General features: G+C 56.2%; 1 protein-coding gene across 2 annotated transcripts in view; it reads left to right on the plus strand.

The window, feature by feature from the left end:
* SNN (stannin) overlaps positions 1-12,597 on the plus strand; it is a 14,412-nt gene extending 1,815 nt beyond the window's left edge. Inside the window, exons 1-2 of one of the 2 annotated variants that reach the window (XM_015409936.1) lie at positions 6,975-7,033; positions 11,764-12,597. In XM_015409936.1, the coding sequence (XP_015265422.1) occupies positions 11,839-12,102 (264 nt within the window). In that variant the 5' untranslated portion in view covers positions 6,975-7,033; positions 11,764-11,838 and the 3' untranslated portion in view covers positions 12,103-12,597. Of the gene's footprint in view, positions 1-6,974; positions 7,034-11,763 lie in introns of those variants that run through there. The other variant, XM_015409935.1, reaches the window with a different exon arrangement.
* The last annotated feature ends 596 nt before the right edge of the window (positions 12,598-13,193 follow it).

Raw genomic sequence — 13,193 nt, forward strand, 5'->3', positions numbered from 1 at the left:
GGGGGGGGGGGCGGGGGGGGGGGGGGGGGGGGGGGGGGGGGGGGGGGAGAAGGAGGCAGAGGCGCTGGGCTCTGTGCCGGGGAGGGCACCTGGTGCCACCTCTGGCCGGAGGCGATTGGGGGGGGGGGTGCTCCTTCCAGGAAGGGTCACAAAAGAGTTTGCAGGTAAGACCGGCGCTCTGTCTCAGTCTGGATTCTGGCCTAGCCCTGGTCACCCCACTAAGGTTGGACAAAGGGGAGTTGGTCCTTTGGGACCTCCCAGGGGTCTTTGTTATTGATCTGGACTTCCTGACTGTGGGGTTTTGGAGGAGGAGAGGGCTGTGTTGGCGCAGGGCTCCCTCGAGGGCTGGCATTAGAGGGCCCGAGAGGCACTCCGCTCATTATTTTACAGACCGTAACCAACCTCAGTTTTATTGAAGGGCTCCTGTAACGTCTCCACGAAACTGCTGGGAGACACTGGCCAGAGATTTGGGGTGCACTCTGTCGACTTTTTCTGCTTGCGGGGAAGGCGGGATATGAATCAAGTCAATAAAACCCAGGGAGGAAGTGAAACATCTGCAGGCAGCGAAGAACGGGGGCCGGGGAGTTTTTTAATCCAGATCAAAATGGAAGCCCTGTGGGATTTGGGAACAGGAGTTTGCCCTGATCCGGGCAAGGGAGCGCTCCCTTGGAGGAAGCACCTGTGCCACTTGGGGATACTTCTGGATATCTCAGTTGCTGGGTATCGGGGTGCTTTGGCTGCAGGCGTTTTGGGAGAAGGCAGGTGTGGAGGCCCCCAGTCACACCTGCATCTAGGTTCCCAGCTGTACAGGGAACTGGCACGGAAGGTTGTTTGGCGCCGTCAGACCTCGTCTGCGAGGGCGCTGGCAGGTAATGAGTGCGGCTGGCACCACCTTTATCAGCTACATCGGCGGGCCACTTTCCCAGGCGCCCTTTCGGGGAGGGGGGTGTTGTCCTTGAAGGTGGTAAGCGGTGGCTTGTGTTCAGGCTCGCTTCTGTCTGCATCGGCCTGCCTGGGTTTTGAGGCCTGTTGGCGATGCCTTCCGGTGGGAACTGGCCCTGTTTAAAGGTTGGTTGGTCCCTCTTCACCTGCCCGCCAGAGGTGAGACTGGCACAGACACAGACATACACACACCCCTCCCTTCTGTGCCCGGGCTGAAGGCCGTTCTCTTTTGGAAGTCCTTTAAGGTGCCTGGGCAGCTGAAGTCTGAGGTGTCAGAGACCTTGTGTGTGAGCGTAACTTGTGGTTGTGAATTTGCGGCCTTCTCCTCTTGCTAGCGGCCGGGGGAGGGGGGGATTTTAAAAGCCAATTTCTTTCCTCCCACTGGTGAGTGGAGGGCTCCACACCACAAAGCCTCTTTGTTCCGCAATATTCTGCTATGGTCAGGCCTCACCTGGAGTCCTGTGTCCAGTTTTGGGCACCCCATTTGAGGAAGGATGTTGACAAGCTGGAGCGTGTCCAGAAGAGGGCAACCGGGATGGTGAGAGGGTTGGAGTCCAAGTCTTATGAGGAAAGGCAGAAAGAGTTGGGTCTGTTTAGCCTGGGAAAGAGAAGGCTTAGAGGGGACATGATTGCAGTCTTCCGATATTTGAAGGGCTGTCATGTAGAAGATGGAGCAGATCTATTCTCTCTTGCTCTGGATTGCAAGACTAGATCTCATGGGTGGAAATGACAAGGGGGTCGTTACCGGCTAAATATCAGGAGAGACTTCCTAACTGTCAGAGTGGTTGAGCAGTGGAACAGTCTGTCTCGGGAGGTGGTGGAGGCTCCTTCGCTGGACGTTTCCAAGCGGAGGCTGGACGACCCTCTTTCGGGTGTGTTGTAGGGCTATCTTTCGGCTCTGCTCCTGCAGAGTGCAGGGGGGGTTGGACTAGATGACCGGCAAGGTCCCTTCCAACTCTAACATTCTATGATTCTTGGTTCATCCAAAGCATTTGTATCACTGCCTTTCTTTTCCAGTAACTGGCATGGATGCTGTAGGGTGCAGTTTCAGACCTAAGTTCCTGAAAGTGTCCCACATCATCTGTCTGTGGGGCGGAAGGAACGGTGCTTCCCTGTGGGAGAAAGTGGGGGGCAGGATTCTGGGGGAGGGGCCAAGGGACCCCTTGGGACAGTGGGGTCGCTTGCAGTGCTCCCTCTAAGCTGTGGAGTCTCGTGAGCGAAAATTCTACTTTGTGAGCCACTGGCATTAAAGTGGTGAGCGAGTGATTTGGCTCCTGCATCAATGAGTTTGCTCTGGAAGCCATCCTTCCGGAGCTAAGACAGAAATGTATGAGCCAGAGGCTAAAAATCTGTGAGTTAGCTCACACTCACTCAGCTTAGAGGGAACACTGCTTATAATCAATATCCCCATCAGTGCTCCCTCTAAGCTGTGGAGTCTCGTGAGCGAAAATTCTACTTTGTGAGCTACTGGCATTAAAGCGGTGAGCGAGCGATTTGGCTCCTGCATCAATGAGTTTGCTCTGGAAGCCATCCTTCCGGAGCTAAGACAAAAATGTGTGAGCCGGAGACTAAAAAACTGTGAGCTAGCTCAAACTAACTCAGCTTAGAGAGAACACTGGTTGGTTGCTCTCTGTGCGGGGGGGCGGGGGGGGGCGGCGGCCATGCCTTTCCGGACCGTTCTGCATCTTCACAGATCTGGGGCCCTGATCGTGAGGTCAGTGGAAAGGACTGAGGCAGGTCGGTGCCTCGTTGGCACTGCTGACCAAAGCTGGTTCTGGTGAGGCCATGTGTCTGGCTGGCGACTACGTTGTGTCTCGGACGGCTGACAATGCAGCCCTGCTTCCTCATTCTTCAAAAGGGCCCTCAAAGCCCACCACAGAGTCATATTTCCAAGAGACAGTGCTTGTTCTGGTCATTTTCCCAACTGCTCTCCTGGAGGGACGTCCTTTACGCCACTTCCCGGCCTGCCACTCCAGGTAGGCCCGCTGTAGCCAAATACGTTAAGCTCCAAAAATGGGCTGCATCTCAAGAGACTCCCAAATCATATAAAAATTCCAAGAAAACAGAAAGGTCCATATTGTTCCCAAGTTTATAGAAGAAGAGAAGAGATTGGATTTATACCCCATGGCCCTTCACTACCCAAAGGTGTCTCAGAGTGGCTTACAAACTCCTTTCCCTTCCCTTCCCCACAACAGACACCCGGTGAGGTGGGTGGGGCTGAGAGAGCGCTTGACAGAAACTGCTCTTTTTCAAGGACAGCTCTTATCAGAACTATGGCTTGCCCAAGGTCATCCAGCAAGGAGCAAGTGGAGGAGTGGGGAATCAGACCTGGTTCTCCCAGATTAGAGTCCGCGCACTCAACCACGATTCCAAACTGGCTCAAATATGTCTCAGCTGTTGGTTAGTTTGATTGCTTAACTACATCCTATTGGGTCAGTTGGCAACGGGACTCTTGTAAATTTTTTGTGAGTTCATTGGTACTGACACTGCATTTGACTACAGCGTTGTACTGTTTTCAACAGAGTAATATTTGTGGATTCTTACTGGTGGAATTTTTGTATGATTTGGGTGTCTCTGAGAGGCAGCCCATTTCCGAACTTTAACGTATTTGGTTACAGCAGCGCTCTCACTCTGTTGTCCTTGGTTGTTTTTGCACTCCAGGTAGGCCGGCAGGGAAAACAGTGATAGAACCCAACTGCAGGGTGGTAGTAGTGGTGGGCAGTGTTCCCTCTAAGCTGAGTTAGTGTGAGCAAGCTCACAGTTTTTTAGCCTCTGGCCCACACATTTTTGTCTCAGCTCAGGAAGGATGGGTCTCCAGAGCAAACTAATTTATGCGGTAGCCACATCGCTCGCTCACAACTTTAATGCCAGTAGCTCAGAAAGTAGAATTTTTGCTCACAGGACTCCACAGCTTAGAGGGAAAATTGGTGGTGGGTGGGTTTGGTCTCGAGATCTCCCAGTGGTTCTCTGGTGAGCAGGTGAAATGCAGCTGGGGCCCCTTAAAACCATATTTATTCCAGCATCACGGTAACCCAGGGCTCCAGGTCCATTTTGCAGCTGCGGCCCAACACGGCTGCCCGTCTTGGCGTTAGCAGGTGGGAGAGGGCCCCTGTGGGGGAACCTTCCCGGACGACAGTTTTAATTGGGGCAGGCAGACCCGGCCCAGTTACGCCTCAGGTGCTGCGGCGCTCGGGAAGTCGTGGTGGCCGCAGAGATGCACTCTCTGCTTGTTTATCCGTTACGCTTCCCTCTCCGCAGTCAGAAACTCCACGCTAGGGGCGAGCCTGTGCCCCTCAGCTTTGCACAGTCCCAACCGGGGGGGCAGTCGGTCTGAGCAGGCCTGGGCAAGGTGGAGCACTGGGAACGCCCCCGGCGTCCAGTCGGAGCCAGGCCCGTGTCCTCCTGGTGTGAAGATGGTGCTGCTCCCGCAGGGTCCTCGGGCGCCCGTCCGTCCTGCATGTTCTTTCTCTTGCTTCTGCAGTCCTTGGAGGTTTCTTCTGGCAGGGAGGGGGCGAAGCGAGCTCCCCGCGGCTGTTCAGGCAGGTCTTTCTGGGCGGGCGGAGGCCTGCTTGTCCCCCCCCCCCGCCTCTGACTCAACCGTATTTCTGAAGGTGGGGTGTGCAGGATCGCTTCCCGGGCACGCTCTCCCCTTGGGAGAAGCCACCTTTGCGCTGCAAATGCGGTGACCTATATAAGCAAATGCGGAAACGCGTGTGACGTAGTCTTCTGGTCACGGGGAAGCAGCAAGGAGCTGAGCTATGTAGGGCACCGAAAAGCCCCACCTGCCGGTCCCTGGGAATGTGTGCCACGGCTCCTCGGCTGCCACGCCGCCCGCTGCAGCCTTAAGGGCTAGAAACTTGACCATGGCTTGTGAAACGGGAATTCTCAGCAAAGCCAAGTCCCGTGCCCGGCAGTGTCCTGCCCTCTTCCTGCTGCAGAAGCGTAACGGAGGATTCCTGCCCTCCTCCTCCTCCCACGGTGTGGAAGGGCTGCTGCCACCATGCAGTGGGTTTGGGCGGAGAGCCTCCCAGACGGCGGCCTGTGCCCCATGGGCCGGGGGCTGCCCTTAAAGGAGGCTTGAACGTGGGCTCTTGTGTCCCCACGGAGGGCTTCCCCCTCTCTCCGAGCGATGCTGTGAACCGGCCTCTGTGCTCCATCGCAAGCCTGGAGCTGACGATTCTGGGGCGGCTGTTCTCGGGGACTCAGCTGACAGCTTCCTTGGCATGAGTCTCAGGGTGCGAGGAGGAGTGGGGGAACTCTGGGGAAAGGGAGCTCAGGGTCCTGCAGACAACTGTCAGCAGGGCCAGTCTTCTGCTGTTGTGCTTCTGATTCTGCTTCCAGAGCCAGGAGACCACGTCGAGGGAAGGCCTCGGCCCCTCTGCCCCTCTGCCCTGTTGTTGGCTGCCCAGAAGAACGGGTTGGTCCCTGTGTGAGATGGGAGGCTGGACTGGATGGATAATTGGTCTGATCCAGCAGGGCTCTTCTGAGGCTCTTCTCAGGGGAAGGTTTCGTCCTCTGCCCTGTTGTTGGCCTTCCAGAGGAACTGGTTGGCCCCTGTGTGAGACGGGAGGCTGGACTAGAGGGACCCTCCCTGGTCTGATCCAGCAGGGCTCTTCTGGTGTCCTTCTCAGGGGAAGGCCTCGGCCTCTCTGCGCTGTTGCTGGCCCTCCAGAGGAACTGGCTGGCCCCTGTGTGAGACGGGAGGCTGGACTAGAGGGACCCTCCCTGGTCTGATCCAGCAGGGCTCTTCTGGTGTCCTTCTCAGGGGAAGGCCTCGGCCTCTCTGCGCTGTTGCTGGCCCTCCAGAGGAACTGGCTGGCCCCTGTGTGAGACGGGAGGCTGGACTAGAGGGACCCTCCCTGGTCTGACCCAGCAGGGCTCTTCTGGTGTTCTTATCAGGGGAAGGCCTCGACCTCTCTGCCCTGTTGCTGGACCTCCAGAGGGACTGGCTGGCCCCTGTGTGAGACGGGAGGCTGGACTAGAGGGACCCTCCCTGGTCTGACCCAGCAGGGCTCTTCTGGTGTCCTTCTCAGGGGAAGGCCTCGGCCTCCCTGCCCTGTTGTTGGCCCTCCAGAGGGACTGGCTGGCCCCTGTGTGAGACGGGAGGCTGGACTAGATGGGCCCTCACTGGTCTGATCCAGCAGGGCTCTTCTGATGTTCTTCTCAGGGGAAGGCCTCGGCCTCTCTGCCCTGTTGTTGGCTCTCCAGAGGGACTGGCTGGCCCCTGTGTGAGACGGGAGGCTGGACTAGATGGACCTTTACTGGCCTGATCCAGTAGGGCTCTTCTTATGAAGTACCACTGAAAGGGGCAAGAAATGGATTTTGCGCCACTGGAAAGCTTTCCCTCTGTAAACAGCCTGTGTCCCCCTATGGGTTGCAATCAACGTTCCCTCTAAGCTGAGTTAGTGTGAGCCAGCTCACAGTTTTTTAGCCTCTGGCTCAACACATTTTTGTCTTCACTCAGGAAGGACAGCTCCGGAGCAAACTAATCTGTGCACTAGCCAAATCGCTCACTCACAACTCTAATGCCAGAGGCTCACAAAATAGAATTTTTGCTCACAAGACTCCCATCACTTAGAGGGAGCATTGGTTGCCATCTGTGGATACGGCAAAGAGAAGAGACGGTCTGCTTTGGAGGCAATTGCCTGGCAGCGGCGTGTTTCTGGCGCTGATAAAAAAAATTATGCTGCTGCGTCGTTCATCTGCCTCGTTGAGATCCTCGTAAATCCACTCCCTTTCATCCCCGTGACACAGAGGGAGGCGGCTCTCGCTGGCAGGAAACTGAGCAGGTTTATCCTCCACAGCGTGGAGACGGAGCATCCTGCAAAAATGGTCTCCCTTTCTCCAGAGGCGCAGCCGTCTTTCTGCAGTGCCGCCGGACAGAGACGGCCAGTCGTAGCGGGATGCGGAGCCTGTGTGCCCTCAGACAGGGTCCCTTGAGCTAAGGAGGACTCCGTTCGGAGGAGACCCGCTTAGGTTCTTGCTGCGGCGGTGGGTGACTGTAAACAGGTGCCCATGCGGTGAATGCCACGTGGTCTTCTGTGGAGAAGCCGGTGCTGTGCTTGGCGCAAGCCAGTCTGGTTGAGCTCAGGTACAAAGAGAAACGCTTGGTCATTGGGAGGGTATTGCCGCAAATGTTCCCAGGGGTGGCAGTCTGTGGCTGATGCGTTCCTAGTTACCTGTTCCTGAGAGAGGGAGAGGCATTGGTTGGGGGCTGGAAGGCAAAGGGTTTTTGGTTTTTTTGTAAGCGTTTTGTTTGTGAGTGTTTGGGGGGGGGTGCGGGGGACGTTTGGCACACTCCCGATAATGGCTATTGGCCCCTGCTTCTAATGTTATTTAGGAGTTTTTTTACTGAGTCGCTTCAGTAAGTGATTCAGGTGTTATTTAGGCGTTTTTTACTGAATCGCTTCAGAGAGCCAGTTTGGTGTAGTGGTTTGGCGTGCAGACTCTAATCTGGGAGAACCGGGTTTGATTCTCCACACCTCCTCATGCAGCTGCTGGTGTGACCTTGGGTCAGTCACAAGTTCTCTCGGAGCTGTTCTCTCAACGGCAGTCTTTGAAAGAGCTCTCTCAGCCCCACCTGCCTCACAGGGTGTCTGTTGAGGGGAAGGGGAAGGAGTTTGTAAGCCGCTCTGAGACTCCTTCGGGTAGTGAAGGGCGGGGTATAAAGCCAATCTCTATTTCTCTCTAATTTGAAATGTTTTTAATCGTTCAAACGTTTTAATGGTTGTTCTATGTGCCGCCTTTAGGGGTGTGCAAAAAAATAATAATTTCGCCCGATTCGGATTCATCCGAATCGGTCAGAATCAATTTCGGCAGAAACACTCCCACATGTCAATTTCAGCAGTAACAGCCCATTGGGGAGTCTTTTGCCAGCCGAATGTCAATTTCAGCCCCATTATATCCTATGGGCCATTGAAGTCAGTGGCGAAAACATAGGGTATATTCTGGGGGCTGGAGGGGGAGGGGCTTTGAAGGAGAGGCTCCAAACTTGCAGGGTAGCTGCTGCAACCTCTCCCCAGGATACCCACAAAGTTTCAATAACATTGGACCAGGGGTTCGATTTTTACGGGCCCCCAAACAGGTTGCCCCCATCCCCTCCATTGTTCTCTATGCTTTCACCATTGACTTCAATGGCCCATAGGATATAATGGGGCCGATTTGCCACCAAAATTCGGCAGCAAGCCGATTCAGATCAGAGAATCTGAATCGGCCCACAGCAGCCCGAAAGGGGCCCGAATGGGCCGTTTTGGGGGGTGCATTCTGTTCATATGAACCGAATGCCCATCCCTAGCCACCTTAGAGGCCCCAATTGGGTAGAAAGGTGGCATGAGATTTGTTTTAAAAGAATAATAACCACAGGACCACTCTTGAGTGTGTGCACGCTAAATCTAGACAGGTGGGTGGGATCAACCGGCCAAGTGGCGCGTGGCTGGGCCCCGCTCCCGAAAATCCCTCGAAATGTTCCGAACAAGTGAAAAGTGAGACTCCGTTGAGCGTCAGATTGCTGTGAGATCAATGGCTGCGAAAATGCCAAAAGAGTTCCGTGGGATTTTTTTAAAAGAAGGACTGCCGTTTCGTTGCGGCACAAGCGGTTCGTAGGCAAGCATGACCGTGTCAGCTTTTGGGGGGGGTGGAGGGAAGCTGTTCCGACACCCCCTTGGGCTTGCTATGGGGTGCCCAAGGGCTTTGCACCTGCTGTTCACCTCGCAGGCAGCCCCCCCCCCTACATGGCAAGATCTCAGGACGGACAGCGGGGAGGGCCGGCGGCAGAAGGTCACAGGGTGGGCAGGTGTGTAAACAGACGACGGCGGCTTAGGAAGAGCCCCAGGGATCGGGGCCTGTTAGCCCTTTGCTGCTAAGGCCCCATGCAGTGCAGCACATCAGAAGGACGCATTGACATCTGTCCTTCAAGCGGCAGCCTGACCGTGGACGGTGCCACGCTTTGGGGAGCAGCTTACACCCTAGAGGGGAGCTCTCTGTCTGTGGGATAGGAGTGGTGCATTGCTTGTCATTACCGGTATAAGCTTACTCGAGTCATTTCGCAGAAAAAGAGGTGCAGGAGCTCATTAGCATAACTCATTTGCATATGCCACGCCCCCTGGCATCACCGGAAGTGTGTCAGAAGGCAAAACCCACTGCTCAGGCTCCACTGGACTGTTTTGGATTGCTAGCTATGGGGGGGGGGGGGGAAAGGACCAATCTTTCTCCGGTGGGGAAGGAAGCACCAGCTGTTTCCTCTGTAGTTTTTGTCAACAGGAACAGTCGTTCTTTATTGTTCCATGGGAAGGAGGGACACGGGTCCTGTGGGTGGCTTACCTCGCCCTCCACCAGCGTGATTGCTGCTCCCAATGCACACAGAGAGCCAGTTTGGTGTAGTGGTTAAGTGTGCGGACTCTGATCTGGGAGAACCGGGTTTGATTCCCCACTCCTCCACTTGCACCTGCTGATGTGACCTTGGGTCAGTCACAAGCTCTGGCACAGCTGTCCTTGAAAAAGAGCAGTTTGTGTCAGAGTTCTCTCAGCCCCACCTACCTCACAGTGTGTCTCCTGTTGTGGGGAGGGGAAGGGAAAGGAGTTTGTAAGCCGCTCTGAGACTCCAAGTGAAGGGCGGGGTATAAATCCAATCTCTTCTTCTTCTTCTTACTGCCGGAGCTCTGCTCCTGTGCGCTCCTGCAGGAAATGACCCCTGAGCTTACTCTAGAACTTGCATTCTCCTTTGTGTGGGGGTGCTGTGTGCTGGTCGCTTCTGACTTAGGACGACCCCTGTGAGTGAACGTCCCCCCAAAGCGGCCTTGTTCAGGTCTCGCCAACGGTGGGCCCCCTGGCTTCCCTCGCTGAGTCAGTCCCTCTTTATGGAGCCCCCTCCCCTTTAGAGTTCCTGAGTTTGGCTGGCCGGGTTCCTTCTGCAGTTCCCTGGGAGAGAGACTTTGCCTGCAAACTGGGAATGCTGCGATGCAGCGAAGGCCGGGGCCCGGTTTCTGCTGCCTGGTAGTCATTGTCTGATGCCCTGGTGTTACTTTGGACGGGTTCCGGCAACTGGTCCGAATTTGGGGTATGCTGTGGTCAGGCCTCACCTGGAGTGCCGTGTCCAATTTTGGGCACCCCATTTTAGGAAGGATGTTGACAAGCTCAAGCGTGTCCAGAAGAGGGCAACCGGGATGGTGAGAGGGTTGGAATCCAAGTCTTACGAGAAAAGGCTGAAAGAGTTGGGTATGTTTAGCCTGGGAAAGAGAAGGCTTAGAGGGGACATGATTGCAGTCTTCAAGTATCTGAAGGGCTGTCATGTAGAAGATGGAGCAGATCTATTCTCTCTTGCCCCGGACTGCAAGACGAGATCTAATGGGTGGAAATGACAAGGGAGTCATTACCGGCTAAATATCAGGAGAAACTTCCTAACTGTCAGGGTGGTTGAGCAGTGGAACAGTCTGCCTCGGGAGGTGGTGGAGGCTCCTTCGCTGGACATTTTCAAGCGGAGGCTGGACAATCATCTTCCGGGTACGTTGTAGGGCTGTCTTTCGGCTGTGCTCCTGCAGAGTGCAGGGGGTTGGACTAGATGACCTGCAAGGTACCTTCCAACCCTAACATTGTATGATTCTACAATTCTATACAAAACAGCTCGTGGCTTTTGGAACAGGAGGGCAGACCCTGCTGCCTGCAGCGTCCTGCGGGGGGGGTCCATGATGAGGCCAGATTGTAGCCTTGTGATGGCAGATAAAGGACTAGATTGGTCCCCCTGTAGCTGGAGCGCTCAGAGGGGGGAAGCACCCTTCAGGGAGTTCCAGAAACCTTAAAGAAGATCCGTTGCCGTTCACAGGGCTGGTGGGATCGCAGGCTTGTGTCTGCAAGTCCATCTCTTGTTGCTGGCGGCTGCCCGAGAGACTGGGAACCAAACACTTCCCTGGGCATTCCGGCATCACGTTGCGCATTCTCCTTTTTTGTTGAAGGGGGTTGCCAGAGAACAGCCTTGACCCAAAAGGCCAAGGTGAGCCCGATCTCGTCACATCTCGGAAGCTGAGCAGGGTTGGCGGCAACGTTCCTTCCAAGCTGTGGACCCTTGTGAGCAAAAATTCTACTTTCTGAGCTCCTGGCACTCAAGTTGTGAGCGAACGATTGGGCTACTGCATCAATCAGTTTGCACTGGAGCCATGTCCTTCCCGAGCTAAGCCAAAGAAACGTGCGAGCAGGAGGCTAAGAAACAGTGAGCTAGCTCACACTAACTCAGCTTAGAGGGAACACTGGTCAACAGGGGTCATTTCATACAAAAACAGGTGCAGGAGCTCGTTAGCATAAGTCATTTGCATATGCCACACCCCCTGACATCACCGGAAGTGTGTCAGAAGAAGGCAACACCCACCACTCAGGCTCCACTGGACTCTTTTGGATTGCTAGCTATTGGGGGGGGGGGAACGTGCAGATCTGTCCTTGCAGAGGAGGGAGAGCTTGTACCTGAATAAAACCTGGTCTTAACGCTGCCACTGGACTGTTTTGGACCGGGGGGCGGCTCTGCAGGTTACCTGGCTGCTTCTTGCTCTGAACGAGGGCTGCTGGGAGCAGGGGGTGGGGCTTGTTGCATGTGCCCGCCCCCTGGGCTCTTTACTGCCGGAGCTCCGCTCCTGTGCGCTCCCGCAGGAAATGACCCCTGCTGGTCACCATAAGTTGGCTAGGATTTGATAGCATTTTCCGCCACCCCTAAGAGAGCACAAATCCCCCCCCCCCAATCTGCCTTGCCTCGGATGGAATTCTGCCTCGGATACCCAAGAGCTTTGCTTGCAGCCGAGTGCCAACCCCCCTAACACTCTCCCGCTTCTCTCCTTCCAGGTCCTGCGATGCGGCTGAAGCTCTCCGGCCACTGACCGCCGTGAGCCCCTCCGGGCCCCACTTCCCGAGCCGGCCATGTCGATCATGGACCACAGCCCCACCACCGGGGTGGTGACGGTCATCGTCATCCTGATCGCCATTGCGGCGCTGGGTGCCCTGATCCTCGGCTGCTGGTGCTACCTGCGCCTCCAGCGCATCAGCCAGTCGGAGGACGAGGAGAGCATCGTGGGCGAGGGGGAGACCAAGGAGCCCTTCCTGCTGGTCCAGTACTCGGCCCGCGGGCCCTGCACGGAGAGGAAAGCCAAGCTCACGCCCAACGGCACCGAGGCCCACAGCTAACTGGCGGCGGGGGAGAGGAGCGTACCCGGATGGCCGGGGCCGGAGAGGACCCAGGCGGGGGGCACCGCTCTGCCGAGGAGTCCGGGGTTTGAGGAGACATTTTTTGGCTACCTGTGGATCTGCAGTGCACTGAGGCGGCCGAGGTTCCCGGCGGCTGCTCCGGGACTGGCCGAGTCTGCTATCGTTTCCCGGCAGGAGGTCCGTTGCCGGCAGTGGACAGATGCCGGGGGGCGGCGGCGGCAGCGCAAACCGAGGCTGGCCCTGCCCGTTACTTGAATCCTTCACTGAGCCTCTTCGGGACGGAACCAGCCCCTTGAAATGTGAACTGAACACAACTGTGAACCTGTGTGCGCGCGCATGTACATAAATGGGGGCGGGTGGGTTGTATTTCGGGCCTGTTCCGCAGCATATGGGAGCGGCACGAATACCCTTCGCGTGAGCAGTGGTCTTGGGGTAAGGAGACGCATGACCGCCGATGGGATTTCTCCGAAACCAAGCCGGGGAGGGTGGGGAGGAGGGGGTGTATGTGGGCAAAACTTTTGTAGCACCAGGAGAGGAGGGGGAAAAAAGGGGCTTTTCCCCTTTCCCGCCCCCCCCCCCCCCGGGAGTCATGATGGCATCGTTGCCGGAAGGCTGCTGGGGGGAACAGCAGAGCAGGCCTGCTTCGGGGACCTGCAGCCCAGGGCAGGAAGGGCCCGTTCTCCGCTGAGCCTGCCCCCGGAAAGCGGCACTCGTGTACCTAGTCCTTGACTTAGCTGGCTGTGCCCAGGTGTGCCCACGGGCAACTGGCAGGCGGGGTCCTTCGTGGAACCGGCCCTCGCCCAGTCCGTCTCGGGGGTTTCTCACCGCTGCTGTATAGATCTCGGTGTGTTTTGTAGATAAAAAGACCGTGTCTTTTTTCCCCTTCTTTTTGTAAAGAGAGGGATTCTGTAAATAACTTTCAGAGGGGGCCGGGGAGGATGGTGGAGGGGTCTGTTTCTCGTGCCGGGAGGCCTCCTTCCTCCACTCTCGTTTTCTCTGTTCTGTTTCTGTTGGTGAAAACTGCATCTCCGGTCCTGCTGGCACCCCCCCCCCCCCCAGCAAAAAAAGGG

This window comes from Gekko japonicus, unplaced genomic scaffold (assembly GCF_001447785.1).
Source record: "Gekko japonicus isolate JY-2015 unplaced genomic scaffold, Gekko_japonicus_V1.1 scaffold78, whole genome shotgun sequence".
Lineage (NCBI taxonomy): Eukaryota > Metazoa > Chordata > Lepidosauria > Squamata > Gekkonidae > Gekko > Gekko japonicus.